This window comes from Bufo gargarizans, chromosome 3, assembly GCF_014858855.1.
Source record: "Bufo gargarizans isolate SCDJY-AF-19 chromosome 3, ASM1485885v1, whole genome shotgun sequence".
Lineage (NCBI taxonomy): Eukaryota > Metazoa > Chordata > Amphibia > Anura > Bufonidae > Bufo > Bufo gargarizans.
In genome coordinates this window covers 123,431,240-123,451,207 of record NC_058082.1, presented here as the reverse complement: position 1 = coordinate 123,451,207, position 19,968 = coordinate 123,431,240, and the positions used below count along the sequence as shown (strand labels likewise).

Sequence of the window (19,968 nt, the reverse complement as noted above, 5' to 3'; positions counted from 1 at the left end):
TCTTCCTTTATAGGTGCCCAAATAGTCTTTGATCAATCCTACATCCAGTGCATTCAATGTGCTCATAGAAAATATCGCTCACGCCAAATTCATGTCACAATTTACAACTAGATGATCAATCGATATCCAAATCAAAGTACCTTCTCAATGTAATACATCATTAGGCTGGTCTGAATGACGGAAAATCGTTACCTGCTTACCATTGCACTCTGCAGCCATGTCTCAAGCCTCTCTATAGTGGGGTTCACACAACACATAGTTCCTCTAACTGGGGGGGGGTGTCATTCATTTCTACATAATGACCTCCACAACAGTGCCTGTTTTAGGACACCAATTTTTATCAGGTCAATTACTGACTATGGCAGTGATTATCACCAGATGAAGGCAGTCACTAGAAGTGATTAAAGGTGGCCCATACACATTAGACAGAAGTAGGCTGATGGTTGAACGATCATTACCCAGACACATCTGAGTCCATATTGGCCATTATAGCTGTTCAAACTGGCCGTACGTTTTCAGTGAAACTGGGCGATGGACGAAAAACCTTTCTGAGAATATTGTTTAAAAAAAAAAAGATCTTTCCTCCACAAACGGTCTTTCTTTAAATGAAAGATGTTCTGTCCGACTATCGGATCAAAATACTGAATGTGGCCAACTTCAGACAGCGATGGTCTGTCATCGGTCTGCTAAAACGGTCATTCGTTGTTATATTTCAGCCGACGAACGTTCATTTTGGTTGAAATCGTCCATTTTGATCAACTTGAGACTAATGTGTATGGGTACCTTTAAAGACAGATGAGCAGATGGCTGTCAGATTATAGGGAAAATCCTAGAGCGCTGCCCCAACCTCAGGCAGGTAGCGTGCGCTCAGGTGATCATCTCCATGGAAGGTCCTATGTTCACCTGAAGAACTTACCAGTTACTTCAGGAACTTGACTTAAAAAACTAAAAACTTGTTAGCCCAGCAATTCTAGGAGGCACCTAGTACTTTAATCTGCAGAGGAGCTCCCTGGCAGCCTTCCTACAGTCTCCAGCTCACTGCATCACATTATATGCTGGCTAAGGCTGGATCTGGCACCAAGGAAAAGCCATGAAAGCAGGGCAGGAACATACAAGCTGGGGGCATCATGACACTCCTAAACCTATGCATACATCCAGGTGATGGCATGAAATTGCCATTTAACCCCTATTATGCAGGCAGTGCCTGCCATGATGATCAATGGGTGAGCTGTCACACGTGGGTACAAAACACGTGTGAGTGCCCTGACAAGCAGTGACTGGTGCACCACCGAGCAGTGGCATAGAGAGGAGGGGTGCACTTACTTTCCTGTGCCATGCTGATGACAGTCTCCGTGGTGGCATGATACTCATCCTCTTCCACGAAAGCATTATGCTGGAAGGAGTCTCCCTGAAACTCGTGCTGGTCCAGGATCTGCTGGAGAGGGGGAGCCTTGGGCAGCAGCTGGTTGACCACCTCCCGGGTGATGTTGGGGGCTTCCTTTAGCCTGAGTTTGCTGAGGATCTGGGACTTGATGCTCTCCAGCCTCATCTCCTTGCTGTGCTTCCTCCACATACACACCGGGCACTCCTGTTCCTCACTTTCTCCCAGTGAGGTCTCCACCTGCAGGGCTCCTTTCTCCATCAGAGACTCTCCTCCACTCTTGGAAAACTCCAGGGACAGGACCAGCATGCAGAAGAAGAGTGGGTAGCGCTGAGACAGCATAGCTGGGTGCCCAGGCTGAGGACTGCTGCTGGTGCAGAGAGGACAGCTGCCTTGTGCAGGTCTTTATAGGGGAGGGGTAGGCAACCACAGATCATGTACTAGGCACAGGGACTCCTTCTTTTTATATCCCAACTGTTCTCTGTCGTAAAATGCTTTCATTGGCTAGAGAGGTAACAAAAGGCCCCTAGCAGGGCTGTCAACAAAGTAAAACAGGGAGAGAGAGAGAGGAGAGGAAGAGAACAGGAGCAAAGTGACTCCTCTGGATTCAGTGCTTGTGACTTGGTACAGGGAAGGGGGCTGTGACACATCTTAAAGACACAAAGCCCTCTTATTCCAGCACTCCTGTGCTCCCTCCTCATCCACCTCTGGAACAGGGAACACACCCCCTTAATTGCTGCTTTATGGCATGCAGAACCTGTAGCTAAAGGCAAGTGCAGGGCAGCTCCTGGGATCCTGCCATATATATATATATAGACTGTAGGGCATTTGTCAGGAGGAGCCACTTAAAATCACTGATTTGGAGAGTTATCCTAAGGCACAGGTAACTGACACATTTAGATCTGCTTTATTCTGTATGTTTTATACCTACTACTGAACAACCAATATGTCTACAGCAAATAGGACTATAGGGTCACATCACACAAGAAGGAACCAGTTTTGTAATTGTAACATAGTATGCAGGCACCCTGTTTTATATCTGTCTATCTATCAATAATCTATCTATATCATATATATATATATATATATATATATATATATTACAAGGTTTTACTTATTTTAAAATGACTGTTGACACTGTCAGGCGAATGGCAACTGCTCCGGGTACGCCACACTATATAATACTCTATTCTAATAATTATAATACTCTTCAACGCTATATAATACTCTAGACTAATAATAATCAACACTACATAATACATTGTGAATCTTATTATGTAACATAGACATAATGTGCATCAAAATTCTGTGAGGCCAGTGAGGCTTACAATCTAATCTTTATATATCAAGCACCGTTTCATAGGATGTGTGGTTTCGGAGTGTGTGGTGTTAGATGGAATGCCAGGTTGAAAGAAAATGTTTCATGGCACCCAGACAGTCACAGTCTTGTGGTGTAATACTGTACATTGCATCTACTCTCCCTCTCCTTATCTCTCTCTCTATATATACTGTATATATATGTATATATATATATATATATATATATATATAGCCAAACTGCCCTGAGTAATGAGGGTCTGCCACACTTATCAATCACTTTGTGTTGGGCAATTCTTTTAATTCGTTTTCTCTTCACTGTATGTAAGTTGAAGGACACCTAAACAGAAAACCAAACAGTTAAAAGGGTTGTTCGGGACTGAATTAAATATGATGTATATTCTTGATATATATTAAAGATAGGTCATCAATACCTGATCGCAGGGTTGCACCTAGCCTTTCTGCTGCCTGAGGCAAAAACTGAAACGGCACCCCCCCCCCCCCCATGCCAATTTCTTAACCTAACCTCTTTGCCACAATAAAAGCTCTCATTGCCCATGGCCCTTCTGCTGCCCCCCTCTTGTCCCTACCTGGTGCTGCTTGAGGTGATCGCCTCAACTGGCCTCGTTGGTGGTGCACCACAGCCTGATCTGCGCTGATCGAAATTGCCAGCACCCACACCACTCAACTATTGGAAGGGGCCACAGTGGTTGGACAAGCTATGTGGCCTCTTCTTCAGCCTGTGACGTAAATTCCATCCATTACATGGCCTTTGTGCAGCTGAGTCCCATTCTAGTCCATAGGATTGAGCTGCAGTAACAAGCACGGCTGCTATACAATGTGTCCAGGAAACCCCTTTATTAAATTGGATCCAAGGCCACTATAGCCACTAACTTTCTTACCTTGACCATGAAACTGTCACAAGGTGCTGCTGTCCATAAATCCTATTAATTTAGATATATAAATGTCAACAAATAATTTGATTTGACTAATAATGGGAGGTTCACTGTGGCCATACACCTGTGGCCGAGCATGCATAAGCCATTGCCAGGCACCTCGAACAGCAGCTTCTCTCCCTCAAAAACAAAGGTTTGTGGATATTTAAATCCAACATATTCCCCCTGACATTTGCCATTGGGTGGAAGTCAAGACACCCCAACACACATTAGATGGTTAGCCCATCCCCCGAGTTAGTATAATATGAATGGCCACTTTGGTGCATCTATGGTTTATCAGCCCTGAATAAAAGATATGCTTTGTCCCTTGTAGTTATTTCTGTACAATCTAGACTTTAAACAATTGGCCAAGGCAATGCAATGGTTAAACAATTATGGAAAACTTGTTACAATTGTAGCAACAAATCTGTGCACATATTTGGTTTAAAAATGACCATTCTGTTCAGAATACATCTTACTATCCATGGTCACCTTAAAGATGTCTTCCACCATAAACACTAATGACATACCATTAAAGGGGTTTTCTGAGTGTATGTGATCATTGAGGGTCTGACTTCAAACAGTCCTATCAATCAGCTGTCTGAAGAGGCTGTGGTGCCCCGGTGAAAGCCGTGGCCTCCTTGCAGCTTACCAAGGAATGCAAGGAAAATAAATACATTAATGCCTATCGCTAGGATATGCAATAACTTACTGCCTCTCCAACCCAACAGTCTGCAGGTACTGCAATGAAATATACACTTGAATAGGGTTGTGTTGAATAGTGATTGTGCAGTGAAAAAGTGCTAAAGGCGCCATGGCCCCATTTTTCTAGGCACAACTGGACACAAACAGTTAAGGGCCTCTGTTAAAGAAACGCATATGAGCCTCTTGATCTCTAACAGCTCATTACAGAACACCCCCTCATGTTGTTATAGTTATTATGAGCCCTGAAAAGGATTCAACCAGACCTTAAGGCTACATGCACATGTAATGTACATTTTTTTAACGACCATCACACGTCTGTTTTAAGACCAATGGTAGTCTATAGGGTTATTCACACGGCAGTTTTTTTGACTGTCAGTGAAAAACGGACGTAAAAAAATAGAACATGTTCTATCTTGTCCGTTTTTCACTTACAAACTGTCCCCATACAATTGAATGGGTCCATTTTTAACGTCTGTTTCTCAGAAAGGCGTCAGTGAAATAAACGTCCATTAAAAATGTTCATTTTTAACAGACTTTTTTTTTCACCGTCGTGTGCATGTAGCCTTGCATGGAATCTAATAAACAGTAGGAAGATATATTTAGGGTCATAATGGGTGCAGCAGAACAGGTTGCACTCTGGGGGTCACCGCAATCAGAGCTGAAACTGTCAGAAAGTTAAAGAATACCTGTCACGATCAGTGTGGGGGGGAAACTCCACACTGAACACAGGAGGGAAGGGGAACAGTAACTGGGCCTGGAAACTAGGGAAGAAACAAGTCACCTCCTAGACTAGATAACCCTAATCTGGGCCCTGGCTATCAATATGAATAGACATTGAAGGTAGGAATATCCATAAGCAGTATACCTAGGCCCTGATTTCCCTATAATGCCCTGGAATAAGTAAAGGGACAGAGACAACCCATTCCTTCCCAGATGGACGAATGGAAGTCTCTGTCTCAGGCCCAGATACAACAACAGGGAATATAACAAATAGAAACAAACGCGACACAACTTCTGTAGAGATGGAAGAACAGGAACACCAGAGAGTATCTCACTCCAGCTCAGCCAAACTCAAATGAAGCTATCAACCGCATAGTCAGAAGGGTGGGGTGAGACTATAAAGGGTAGACGTGATGACCACTGAGAAACAGCTGAGAAAAGGGAAGTGGTCATTAACCCTATCAACACTGAATCAAGAGAAATCAAGGAGGCTGTTAGATTCCTCCACGCTCAGCCAATCTCCTTGATTTCCTGACATCAGTCACCTGTAGGGCCGTGACAGTACCCCCCCTTCTATGGGTGAACTCCGGTATCCCAGGACTGACCTCATTAGGATCGGCTCTGTGAAAGGCCTTCACCAGACGAATAGCATTAACATGGTGCCATTCTTCAAAAGCCAACTTAATGGCCAGCAATTCCCTATTACCCATGTCATCATTTCTTTCAGCAGTCAAACATTTTTTTAGAGAAAAAAGCACATGGGCGCCATTTACTAGGTGAAGGACCATGCGACCAAACTGCTCCCACCCCTCCCTCGGATGCGTCAACCTCTACAATGAATGGCTGAGACACGTCCGGTTGCACCAGAATAGGGGCTGAAGCAAAACATTCCCTCACAGAAGAAAAGGCCTGTAATGCCACCTCAGACCAAACAGAGAAATCGACCCCCTTCTTAGTCATGTCTGTTAAAGGTTTAACCACAGTTGAATAGTTCAAGATGAATTTACGGTAGTGGTTGGTGAATCCCAAAAACCGCATAAGCACATTAAGATTTTCGGGTCGAACCCAGTCCAACACTGCATAGACTTTCTCGCGATCTATACGAAAACCTGAGGGTGAGAGCAGGTAACCCAGGAATTGCACTTCCTGAACAGCAAAAACACATTTTTCCATCTTCGCATACAATTTATTCTCTCTTAGGATCTGTAACACCTTTCTCACATGATCCTTATGAGTCTCCATGTCTGGAGAATAAATTAGTATGTCATCTAGATATACAACAACAAATCTCCCCACCAGATGATGAAAGATGTCATTGATAAAGTGTTGAAAAACCGCTGGAGCGTTGTTTAACCCAAAGGGCATGATAAGGTTTTCAAAATGACCCTCAGGGGTATTAAATGCAGGTCTTCCACTCATTCCCCTCCCTGATCCTTACCAGATTATATGCCCCCCTCAGATCCAATTTAGAGAACACCTTGGCACCAACAATCTGACTAAACAAATTCGGAATCAAAGGAAGGGGGTAAGGATCACGGACGCAAATACGGTTGAGCACACGGAAGTCCAGACATGGTCTAAGGGTACCATCTTTTTTTTTACAAAGAACAACCCAGCAGCCACTGGGGATTTGGATGGTCTGATATGACGTTTCGCCAAGCTCTCGCTGATATACTCTCGCATAGCCTTTCTTTCGGGCTCCGAAAGATTATACAACCAAGATTTGGGCAGTTTAGCTCCAGGAATAAGATTGACGGGACAATCATACTCCCGATGCGGGGGTAACTCCTGGTTACTACTCTCTGGAAAACACATCCGAAAATTTGGAAATGAATGAGGGTACAGTTTTAATGGTGACCACAGAGAAAGACTCATTAAGTTGTCCATGCAAAAATCACTCCAATTGAGAATCTGTCTCGCTTGCCAGTCGATGGTAGGGTTATGTTTGCTTAACCATGGTATGCCCAAAACCATCGGAGCAGGCAGACCCTCCAACATATAACACGAGACAGATTCCTGATGGAAATTAGCCACTCTTAAATGGCTGTAAATTACCACCTGCGACAGACATTTTTGGGTAAGAGGTGCAGAATCAATTACAAAGACAGAAATGCTTCTCTCTAGTGCACTAGTAGTCAACCCATGAGCAGTGATGGCCAGTTCGCAGTGTTCCCCGACGAACACATGCGATCTGCCATCTTTATTCCCAAGCCCAGAGATGCAGAGGTAAGTCCTTACCTGTGCCTGCGCCGCAAGCTGCTCTGAAACACATGCGGTCACTGGGAGCAGGCAGTTCAGAGAACAGCCCGATGAAGGCAAACACTGCGAACTGGCCATCACTGCCCATGAGTACGAGCAAACTGTCCATCAATCAGGTTAACCCCAACCCCACTGTCGATAAATACCTCGATTTCCACAGTTTTGGACTTTAGCGCCACCTCGGCAGAGAGGATAAATTGGGTAGTACCAGTAAATGACAAAAGTAAGTTTCCTTGCTGCCCACCCACACCACTAATAGTAATTTGAGGATTAAGCTTTATTTTTATTTTTTTGTTTACACCTTGACGCTGAATGTACGGACAAATATTCATGAAATGTCCCTTCTTTCCACAATAAAAACAGACTCCCTTTATATGACCAGAGCACTTACCAGCAGTCCCAGGAGTAGCTCCCCCCAAGGTGTAACCACAGGTGTCTCTTTACCATAAGTGTCAAAGGAAGCCGCCACCTTATTTGACAGTACGTCCTGAGGATGAGGACCCTTAGATCTCCTCCTCAGGCGTCTATCCAGACATACAGCAAGGGACATGGCTGCTTCCAATGACTCAGGTTTTTCATGAAAGGCCAACGCGTCTCCCAGATAGACCCTGACAGAACTGGCTACGAAGAGCAGGATCATTCTACTCCGTAGCCCATCTCCTAAATTTAGAGCAATATATCTCCGCGGAGCGTTCTCCCTGCCGTAAACCATCATCTACCGACTGAAGGGACAGTGATCCGGTGGGCAGGGAAAAAGCCTAAGATTGTGCATCATCCTTAAGCAAAGAAATGATCAGACCCACACGTTGACACTCATCCCCAGAAGAGTATGGAAACAGCTTAAAGTTCAATTTATATGATTCCCTGAACCGAATGAAATTGTCACTACCCTCAGAAAATCTGTCCGGGAGAGCAACCTTAGGTTCAGGGCAGTCCTGGTACCAACCATCGGAACCAGCCGCCTGTGGTCTCTGAATCTGTAAGACTGTTGCACAGAGGTCAGCTACCTCCAAAGACAGTCCCTGCAGCTGTTCGACCAGTACAGACATAGGATCCATAGCTACACTGACCTGAACGAAATGGCGTTTTTTGTGGCGGTTCATAATGTCACGATCAGTGTGGGGGGGAACGGAAACTCCACACTGAACACAGGAGGGAAGGGGAACAGTAACTGGGCCTGGAAACTAGGGAAGAAACAGGTCACCTTCTAGACAACCCTAATACGGGCCCTGACTCCCTTTCAATATGAATAGACCTTGAAGGTAGGAATAGTCATAAGCAGGATGCCTAGGCCCTGATTTCCCTATAAGGCCCTGAAATAAGTATAGGACCAGAGACAACCCATTCCTCCCCAGATTGATGAATGGAAGTCTCTGTCTCAGGCCCAGATACAACAACGGGGAATATAACAAATACAAACAAACGCAACACTTAATTTCTGTAGAGATGGAAGAACAGGAACACCAGAGAGGATCTCACACCAGCTCAGCCAAACCCAAATGAAGCTATCAACTGCATAGTCAGAAGGGTGGGGTGAGACTATAAAGGGTAGAAGTGATGACCACTGAGCAACAGCTGAGAAAAGGGAAGTGGTCATTAACCCTATCAACACTGAATCAAGAGAAATCAAGGAGGCTGTTTGGCTGAACGTGGAGGAATCTAACAGCCTCCTTGATTTCCTGAATAGGTAAATATAACAAACTTTGTAATATATGTTACCAGAGGAGAATGTCTCTTTCTTCCTGTAGCAGCTTATCTCCTGCTCCATAGACATATATGGCAGCATGAAATCTGATCCTTTAGTTAGTTTACAGTCCATCTAGGCTCCTAATAATGGATTTAGCAGAGATTGTTTAGGAGCAAGGAGTTGAGAGGAAAGGAGCCTAATAAGTGGAGAAAGAGGTATTTTTGCTTATATTTTTTCATATATTCACTTTGTGTGTTTGTCTGACAAAAGATTTCCCCTTGTCTATGGGGGAAGGGGGGAGGGAGTCTGTAAGTGACATCTGAGTTCATAGAATACATTGACGTTTGGATTTTAAAGTTGAAAACTGATATAAAATCAAGAAGACAAATGAGGAAATGTTGCACTTCCCTGTGCAACATTTCCTCATTTGTTAGGAGATAAATGTTATCAGGATTGATATGAGATAATGAAATGGTATAATGTTTTGCTGTCCTTAAACTTGTATATTACAGAAAAGGCTGCTTTAAAATGTGCAAATAAATAGTGATTTTCATAGCTATTTACATCCGTAGACACAAGTAGCATTTTCCATACATAAAGGGTTATTACCATCTCAGACACTCATGGCAAACACTAGGAATGCCATCAATTTCAGATAGGTGCGGGTCCCAGATTTGGGACATGTGACTATCTCCAGAACTGGGCACCCTGAGCAAAGGAGAGCATAATGTATATGCAAGCATTTTCACTGCTATGAGAGTTTCTAAAAATTAACATTTGTGTTCTCTACACAATAATTCATGTCCCGTACAGTAATAATGCCCCTCATACTGCTACCTATGCCGCTAGTTCCAAAGTTTTCTCCATGCCCCAATAGTGGTAACATACAAATAGCCCTCTGCAAATGCTCGTCCTCATTATAATACCTACCTATACAAATGCGGAAACAAAGTAAAAAAGCAACACAGTAAGTGACTAAATACAGTATCCTCTGCCTAAAGCACCTCCTGTGCCAAGTGCTTACCGCTCTAGCTACTGCAGACTCAATTGTAATGGCTAGAACAGAGAGAACCAGCCGCAAAAGAAAGTGGAGGAGCCTTAGATTGTACCTGCGTAGTCTGCTTCCACTAAAGATACGTCACTGGCAGGAGTCCTTTTGGAAATGAGAACCTGGGCTATTGCCTAGTTTGCTTTCCAGCCCCCCCTCCCCTTAACTCTGGACCAAGGGGGTATTCCCTAAAGCAAAACGGTAGATTTATTTTTATTAATATTATTTTGCGTAAAATTAGATTTAGGACTAGGACATGGCAATGGATTAAAATGATATTCACCCATTTTTTTTCTAGAATTAAGGGTCTGAAATGTATGAGCCACCGATCTAATTAGGACACTAATACTTGTAGATAAGGTGTGTTTTACACTGGCGTTACTATTTCTGGCATATTTGCTGTGCTGCGGCCAATTCTCTACCGGTCCCCATTATAGTGAATGGGGCTGGGCGGACTTCAGGCAGCGCATGGATTTACACAGTAATTATGGATCCAGCAGGCTGTTTCGCTGCCAAAACAGCCTGCCAGAACTAGTAACGCCAGTGTGAAACAGGCCTTAAATGGTGATTTCCCATGGACCTAGATCAGTGCCTTGAAAACAGTCCTTACTACTTATGATATTTGAATATTTTTATAGAATTATCAATATTTTTCTAATTACAGGTTAAATTTAGGTTTCATGATATTGACCTGTCCTCAAGATAGGTCAATAGAATATTGTTCGGGGCCTGACTACAAGCACCCTCACTGATCAACCGATTAAGGGGCATCCTCTTCATGAATTAACTGCAAGCCATCTCCTTTGTAGTGGTGGTGCAGTGTAATTACAGCTTCCTCTTCCATTCACTTGGGACAAACAGCTGTAATTACACTGCACCACCGCTACTATGGACACACGGTGCAGGTAAACATTGATGAGGACCCAGCACTTGCACAAGCTCTGCAGTCTCTTTAAACAGCTGATCAGTGGGGTTAGTTGAACCTCAACCAATCTGATATTCATGATCTATCCTAAGGATAGTTCATCAATACCTGTAGCCCATACAGCCCCTTTAGGGCTCTGACTGTTTGTCATGATAGATATTTCCATATTTACAAACCTTACCGCTGGAAAGAAGCATTTCCTCCTGGCAGGCATTGTTGCTATAAGAAGGTTTTACATGTACCTACCTTGTTGTCAATAATGCTGGCAACATGAACAATCAAGATCAATGATAAGCAATAGATATTCCAATAACTTACATAGCATACTATGTACAACGGGATTTTGCTTTAGGGGGGTGTGACACAGTGAGAGGTTTGGTCTGGGAAAACAGATATTTTCCTCCCAGCATGTGCTGCTGGGCTGATTTACAGCCAGGTGAGGTCAAATACCGGACCAGATTTTAAATGCCGGTCCGGGTTTTGGCAGCACCTGGCTGTCCGTAAATAGGCAGCTGGGCTCAGAAGCCATGTCTCTGTGTTAAGATCTGGGAGCCTTGTGTCTGTATGAAGGCTTGCTACCTGTTTGGTGTGAAAACAGTTTGGTGCTGTTATCAGCAAGGACTCTTTGAGGCAGAATTGCCGCATGGTGTGAATTACCACCAACACCGCAAGGTGTCTGTTTGAATATGACTGCTTGTTTTGTCACTTGCCTAAAGTGTGAATAAAACACTGAACTGTTTGATCCAAAGAACTTGTTGTTGCCTCTATACTGCGTCCGCTAATCCTGTCTACCAGACCGAGTGCCCACAATTTGTGGAGGATGCGGGCAAGAGCAGTGAGGCTGGCGTGAACGCCGATATTTTTGGTTTCTGCATTTTTAAGGCACGGTTGTATGATGTACATTCAACCAGCTGTATTACAACCAGTGCCCCACAAAACATGGAGGCTGTTGTGAAGGCCCTCATGGAGGCTTAGACAAAGCTGCAGCAACGCGAGGCTAATAACCAGCAGCAGGAGACTAACCAGTTGCTGCTACAACACGTGATGGCTTTGCAGACAGCAGGAGCAACCCTGAGCATCCATGATGCCCAGAAAGCAGTCCGTGCCGCGATTCCTAAGATGAACCCCACAGACTACATCGAAACCTACCTGGCGATGTACGAGAAAGTGGCCATCAGGGAAAAGCTACCCCGTGACCAGTGGGCTGAGGTCGTCGCTCCATTCCTGGCATCAGATTCCCAGTGGGTGTATTTCGACTTGCCGGACGATCAAGCGGCCGACTACCAAAAAGTAAAGGGTGAGATTTTGGCAAGACTGGGGGTGAATGTGTTGGTCCAGGCCCAGCGGGTACATCAGTGGGGGTTTAAGCCGGCTGAGCCTGCGAGGACCCAGTATTATGACTTACTCCACCTCTTGCAAAAGTGGCTACAGCCTGATGTGCTGAGTCCCCCGGCCATGCTGGATAGACTATTAGCCGATATGTTTTGGAGGGTTTTGCCATACCCTCTCCAGCACTGGATCGGTCAGGTGTCTCCTGGCAATGTCCCTTGAGATGGTGGACCTGGTGGAACGCTATGAAGGTACCAAGAATCTAAAGGAGGGTTCTGTCGGGAGGGGGATCGGCAAACCCCGGAAATCTCCACCCCAGGCCCGGGGATTTGAGCCGATAAAACCCGCCCGGGATGTAGCCATGACGGACCTGGCTCCGATCGTCTGCTGGCAGTGTCAGGAGCCTGGCCATGTAAGGGCTGACTGTCCCCATCGAATTGAGCCCATGGACACTAACTATGGCTACCGTCAGTTGCTGTATGCCAGGAGGCTGTGTGCAACAGGTACCCCAGAGTCTCTAGATCACTTGTGCCAGGTGGAAGTGGGAGACACTCCAACGGAGGCTCTGCTGGACGGATAACCAAACACAGGAAAACAAACAGAACAAATGACTAGGCCCAAAAGCTACGGAGAAAAGGGTCACCTCCTAGCGATCCCTAAAAGTTTTCCCTAAACTGCTGTGCCCATGTGCATACCCTAATGGTGGATATGCACATGCCCTCTTGCCTAAACCTATACACACTGGGCAAACCATAAGCTGTAAGGAAAAGGGAAGAGGCAACCTGCTTCTTCAAACCCGGAGGAAGCAAGCGTCTCCCTAGAGGCCTAGATAAAAGACACAATAGGAAATAACAGAGAGGAATTATCTAGAGCAGAGCTGGAGCAGACGATCCACCACACATCCAGAGCTCACAGGAAAGAACTATAACCCGCACAGGCCACTGGGGAAAGGAGGGATAAATAGGAGGGATAAATAGCCTCACTTAGGGCTCTTTCACACCTGCGTTCTTTTCTTCCGGCATAGAGTTCCGTCGCCGGGGCTCTATGCCGGAAGAATCCTGATCAGTTTTATCCTAATGCATTCTGAATGGAGATAAATCCGTTCAGGATGCATCAGGATGTCTTCAGTTCCGGACCGGAACGTTTTTTGGCCGGAGAAAATACCGCAGCATGCTGCGCTTTTTGCTCCGGGCAAAAATTCTGAAGACTTGCCGCAAGGCCGGATCCGGAATGAATGCCCATTGAAAGGCATTGATCCGGATCCGGCCTTAAGCTAAACGTCGTTTCGGCGCATTGCCGGATCCGACATTTAGCTTTTTCTGAATGGTTACCATGGCTGCCGGGACGCTAAAGTCCTGGCAGCCATGGTAAAGTGTAGTGGGGAGCAGTATACTTACAGTCCGTGCGGCTCCCGGGGCGCTCCAGAGTGACGTCAGGGCGCCCCAAGCGCATGGATCACGTGATCGCATGGCACGTCATCCATGTGCATGGGGCGCTCTGACGTCATTCTGGAGCGCCCCGGGAGCAGCACGGACTGTAAGTATACCGCTCCCCCGCTCCCCACTACTACTATGGCAACCAGGACTTTAATAGCGTCCTGGATGCCATAGTAACACTGAAAGCATTTTGAAGACGGATCCGTCTTCAAATGCTTTCAGTTCACTTGCAGTTTTTCCGGATCCGGCATGTAATTCCGGCAAGTGGAGTACACGCCGGATCCGGACAACGCAAGTGTGAAAGAGGCCTAACAATCAAACCCAGTGAGGGAAGGTGGATCCAGCTCAAACCAAAACCAAAACAAACAGAGAAGTCAGGCATGTGCAGCCAGGGCAGGGCGTGACAGCTACCCTGGTGCGATCCACTGAGTATACTGGCCGGAAAGTCGGGGTGATGTGCATCCACGGAGACTTAAAAGACTACCCCACCGCGCTGATGTCTCTAACCACGGTGGCTGGTAGATGGACCCACAAAGTGGCTGTCACCACAAATCTACATTATGAACTCATAATAGGGAAAGACTTCCTGGGCTTCCCGGCACTGTGGCCTGCTATGATAGTGACTGATACCCATGAGACAGGGGTAATCCTAGCAGAGTGGTCTGGCTCAGGGGGGAGACCAGAGCGAGCAGTATTGGTGACCACCACTTCGGTGGAAGAGGGGTAGACAACCCTGCGAAGTGTGATGGTGGGAGAAGTGGAGGACTTGCCGCCGGATCCTGAATTGGCAGACCTCAATGTCTCCGGGGATAATTTTGGTACCACCCACCCCTATCCCGCGCCTGAGAAAATGTGTTAATAGTAGATGGTGAACCACAACAACCTGGGGCAGGGTCAGTGTTTCCCCATTTTGTGGTTCATCAAAATATGTTGTATCGGGTAAACAAACTACAGGGTGAGCTTATTGAACAGTTGGTGGTCTCCAAGGCTTATCAGAAGCTTGTGTTAGATCTAGCCCACCAACACATTCTCGGGGGTCACCTGGGGCTTCAGAAAACTCAGGATCGTATTCTACAGCGGTTTTACTGGCCCAGAATATTCAAAGAAGTGGAAGAGTTTTGTAAGTCTTGCCCGACCTGCCAGATAACTAGCCCCCAGCCCCTTTTTCGTAGTCCCCTAGTACATCTCCCGATTATCGAATTACCGTTTGACCGAATAGCTATGGACCTTATAGGCCCAGTACCAAAGTCCTCCAGAGGGCATCAACACATCTTAGTCATTCTAGACTATGCCTCTTGGTACCCGGAGGCGGTGCCACTGCAACATACCTCGGCCAAACTCATAGCTAAGGAGTTAATGGAGATGTTTTCCCGAGTAGGAATACCTAAAGAGGTTCTGATAGACCAAGTGACCCCTTTTATGTCCAAGGTGATAAGGGGAACTCTGTAAGTTGCTGCACATAAAACAACTACGGACGTCCGCAAACAGACGGTCTGGTAGAACGGTTTAACGAAACATTAATAAAAATATGTTGAGAAAGGTAGTGTCTAAAGATGAGAAGGACTAGGACCTACTTCTGCCCTACCTCATGTTCGCAGTGCGAGAGGTACCCCAGGCCTCTACTGGGTTCTCGCCCTTCGAACTGCTATATGGCAGACACCCTCACGGTCTCTTGGACTTGACCAAAGAGGCGTGGGAACAACCAACCACCCACTCCACATAAAAGTGTCATTGAGTACGTTACCCAGATACAAGATCGGATAGAGACAGTGTTGCCTCTTGTTAGGGAGCATATGGAGGCAGCTCAGTGAGCCCAGAGTTGGGTCTATAATCGGCAGGCTCAGGTGCGGATCTTTAACCCAGGTGATTGGGTTTTGGTTCTGGTGCTGACCGTGGACAGTAAGTTCCTGGCTAGGTGGCAGGGGCCCTAGGAGGTACTCGAGAAAATTGGAGATGTAAACTACAAGGTACAACCGTGGAAAGATAGGGAAACCTGTACAGAAGACAGCCCAAAGCCGGGTTTTCTAGGAGAAGAGTTACCGGCCCCTCTGTCTGATACAAGAGAGGCGGCTGCCACAATAAAAACTGCTGGCAGCCTCTCTTCTAAACAAACTCAGGAGGCCAGGGAGTTCGTTAGTCGGAACACGGATGTGTTCTCGGACCTCCCTGGATGCACTTCCATAATCCAGCATGACATTGTCACTGAGCCTCAGGCAAAAGTCTGATTAAAACTATATCAGGTGCCGAGGCTCGGCAACAAGCCATATCGGAGGAGGTGCAGCTAATGTTGCAGCTAGACGTCATTGAGGAGTCAAAAAGTGAGTGGACCAGTCCTATAATATTGATACCCAAGCCGGACGGGACATTGCGGTTTTGTAACGACTTTCGAAAACTTAACGAGGTTTCCAAATTCGATGCATATCCCATGCCCCGGGTGGATGAGCTCATCGAGAGGTTAGGACAAGCCAGATATTTTTCAGTTTTGGACCTCAAGAAAGGGTACTGGCAGGTGCCCTTAACGGAGGCTGCCAAAGAGAAAGCTGCTTTCATCACCCCTGAGGGGCTGTATCAATATAAGGTCTTACCCTTTTGTCTGCATTGCGCCCCCGCCACTTTTCAGCGACTAATGGACAGTGTGCTTCGTCCACATCGTCGGTAGGCTTCGGCTTACCTGGACGATATACCTTTCACCACTAGGCAAATAAAGTAATTCCTGAGAATAGTGGGCTATTATATGAGGTTTGTTCCCCACTTTGCTACTCTAGCCACACCATTGACAGGGCTCTTGAAGGGACACAAGTCAATGATGGTTTGCTGGGATGATTGGGCGGAAGAGGCCCTCGGTTTTGGTGACGCCCAACTTCAAAAGAGAGTTTATAGTCCAGACGATGCCTCCGAAGTAGACCTTGGTGCTGTACTGTCTCAGGAAGTCAACGGGGAGGAACATGGCATTGTCTTTCTCAACCTTAAGCTCACTTCAGCCAAGACCCAATATAGTATAGTGGGGAGTGCCTGGCTATTAAGTGGGCACTAGAATCTCTCTGCTATTATTTATTGGAGAGAAAATTCTGCCAGGCCAAGGACAGAAATACCCGGGTCACCCGATGGTTTCTCTCCCTACAAAAGTTTTCGGTGGAACACAGGTGCTGCTGGGCTGATTTACAGCCAGGTGAGGACAAATACCGGACCGGATTTTAAATGCAGATCCGGGTTTTGGCAGTACCTGGCTGTCCTTAAATAGGCAGCTGGGCTCAGAAGCCATGTCTCTGTGTTGAGATCTGGGAGCCTTGTGTCTGGATGAAGCCTTGTTACCTGTTTGGCGTGAAAACAGGTTGGTGCTGTTATCAGCAAGGACTCTTTGAGGCAGAATTGCTGCATGGTGTGAATTACCACCAACACTGAAAGGTGACTTTTTGTTTGAATATGACTGCTTGTTTTGTCACTTGCCTAAAGTGTGAATAAAACACTGAGCTGTTTAATCCAAAGAACTTGTTGTTGCCTCTATGCTGCATCCGCTAATCCTGTCTACCAGAGGGAGTCCCCACAGGGGTTTAATATGGCATTCCCTCGTATAACGTTATGGCATAGTGGCAATTTGTGAAATAAAGGGGAGTCGATCCCTTTGGCATATTTCCTGCACAGTGATGTTCCAGCCACTTTGTGTGCAGGGAACTGCCACATAGCTCATTTAAAGTGAATGGTGGTTAAGAGAACATCCAGGAGCCACTGTGTTCTTTTCATGTAAGCATCATGGTGGTCCAGGTAGTGGGATCCCATCGATCAGTCAGTGATGGCATAACCTAGCAATAAGACATTGCTTACTTACTAAGGGTCTATTTACACAGACCAACGATCTGCCAAGTGCAGATGCCCCCGATCACTGTCATAATCAGCGGAGATGAGGGCTGCATTTATGTACAGCAATCACATCCACTGTATAGGGACAAGTGATTGATGCAGCGTTTGCTTGCCCCTAATAGAAAATCATTGTTCCTATGCAGGAGATTATTGTTTATACACCACGACCTGCTGCACAGGATGCTGCCTTAACACCATTTGCTCCTTTATAGGGTGATTGCTGCCACCTTTTACACTGGCGGATAATTGGGAACGAGAGTTTATACAAATGCTCTTCCCTGATAATCTGGCAGATCATTGGTCCATGTAAAAGTACCCTAAGATGGAAAAACACCTTCAAATGAAACACATGCCAGTCAGAAAACCTGGGATTAATTCTCGGGTAATATCACTATGTGTCCATGTTATAAAAAAATAATCCAATACAATTTAATGCTACAACCACTCATTCAGGGTTTTTTTAATGCAGTTTTTGAAGCTGAAAACAAGACTGGATCATAAAAAGAGGAAAAGTAGCATCTGTCCATAATACTGTACTTGTATGATTAACTCCTGATTTTGGCTTCAAAAAAGGCATACAAAATCCTGAATGAGTGGCTGTACCCCAACAGCAAGACCTGAGCATCTTGACCCACAAGTTAAGACAATCATGTACAGATGGTGCAACAATAATAAACGTCATGTAGTGTCATCAGCACTGATCAAATGCAAACGTACCATACAACAGAGTACAACGCCATACAGTCCTCCGCCTCTGAAAACTATTGTATTGATGATTTATTTTATCTTGACTCCACTGACCTCAATCATGGCTCAGCTGTTATCTGTCAGTCAAAGGGTGACCAAGTTTCATGAATATATATTGTATAGACAATGCCATCTGAACTGTGCTTTAATCGGCATTCAATACATTGAAAAATAGCTGCGTTTTCAAGTATATTGGTATCTAAGCAGAATCGATCAGTTTTAAAATAAATAGCATTTTTTATTTTTGTGCCCAAATTTAAAAAACAGGTAAGTATTGCATGAATCAATATTTAGTAATTGTATTATGACAAATTGGAATGATGTATATTCACTAAATAGCTGAGTTACTCTATTACAATTTCAAGACCTGAAAACAAAAGCTGGGTCAAATTATAGCATAGATGAAATCATAAACCAAATCCTTCACAACACGCTAATAACTACAGTAATGATATCCCAAGAACTAAAGTGTTGCTACCCAAAGGGAAAAATGAGAGTTATTATAATAAAATCATTTAAGACGTATCATTATTATTACACAATATTCTGTTAAACAGAAAGAACTGCTATAGCAATGTTTCATTCATTTATCATGTGAAGCACATAGTTCATTGGTGCATTTTTTTTGTGATATTTCTTCTTTGGCTATAAATATGTAAACCTTTTCATTGCGTAAGCTTTTGTCTAAAGGAGCTTTTTAGCACAGGACATCAATCATTTACCTTTAGCTTTTTGTTATGTGTCTGTGTGGGTGGAGGGGTTACATCTGCATCTTTTGGCCAACAGAGTCCAAGGTCAATGCCACATAAATAAAAATACCAATAAAAATAAGCAGCAGATTGAACTATCTAAACTCTCTCATGGCTTCATCCAAATCTGGGAGGGTGGCTTTTCTAAGTGACATTAGAGACCAGTTTTGTTGACAGAAGCCTCTGCTTGATTCAACCATACCTTAAATCTTCAATAATAAGGTACAGGTCAGATGCACAGTGTATATAACCAACATAAAGACATTGAATAGTCGATGGTGCATGCAATACATATTTCCTAGATTTCTTCAAAACTATTTCAATTTCAAAATCACTATGGAAATAGAATAAAAGTCCAGTATTATTGTATACAGAACTATATTATAGTAACACTTAGCCTGGTTTGATCACTGCAGAACTACTAAGATTATGAAGTAATCTAGTAAAAGAGAAGAAGGCTGCTTAAGTGGTATAAAAACAGGATAGATGGCTGTATTAATGCTGCTAAAAGCATCAAAGGAAGAAGAAATGGCCAAGTCTCGAAGGGGAATAGAAAGAAGAAAAATTGTGGAATTAGAAATGGAGAAAAAAACTACAGACTATGAAAACAGAACACCTAGAAAACATAATGTGATTGGGCTGAGATTGACAGAGTATAAACTGCTCGTGGTGCTCAGTCAATGATCACATAACCAAGGTAGTGCACCCTCTATTTTAGGTTCAGCAGCAGAGTATATGTTAAGGCATTTAATACTTGGTGGCATCTCTCCTTGCAGAGATACAGGCTGCCACTCTGGCATGGTAATGGTCATAAAGACACTGGATATCCTCCTGTGGTATGTCATTCTAAGCTCCTTCAAATTGGACCTATA

General features: G+C 44.9%; 1 protein-coding gene across 1 annotated transcript in view; it reads right to left on the bottom strand.

Annotated features, from left to right (window-relative positions):
• GDF11 (growth differentiation factor 11) overlaps positions 1-1,952 on the bottom strand; it is a 158,484-nt gene extending 156,532 nt beyond the window's left edge. Inside the window, exon 1 of the mRNA XM_044286639.1 lies at positions 1,324-1,952. Coding sequence (XP_044142574.1) covers positions 1,324-1,723 — 400 coding nt within the window. The 5' untranslated portion in view covers positions 1,724-1,952. The remainder of the gene's footprint in view (positions 1-1,323) is intronic.
• Positions 1,953-19,968: the final 18,016 nt, after the last annotated feature.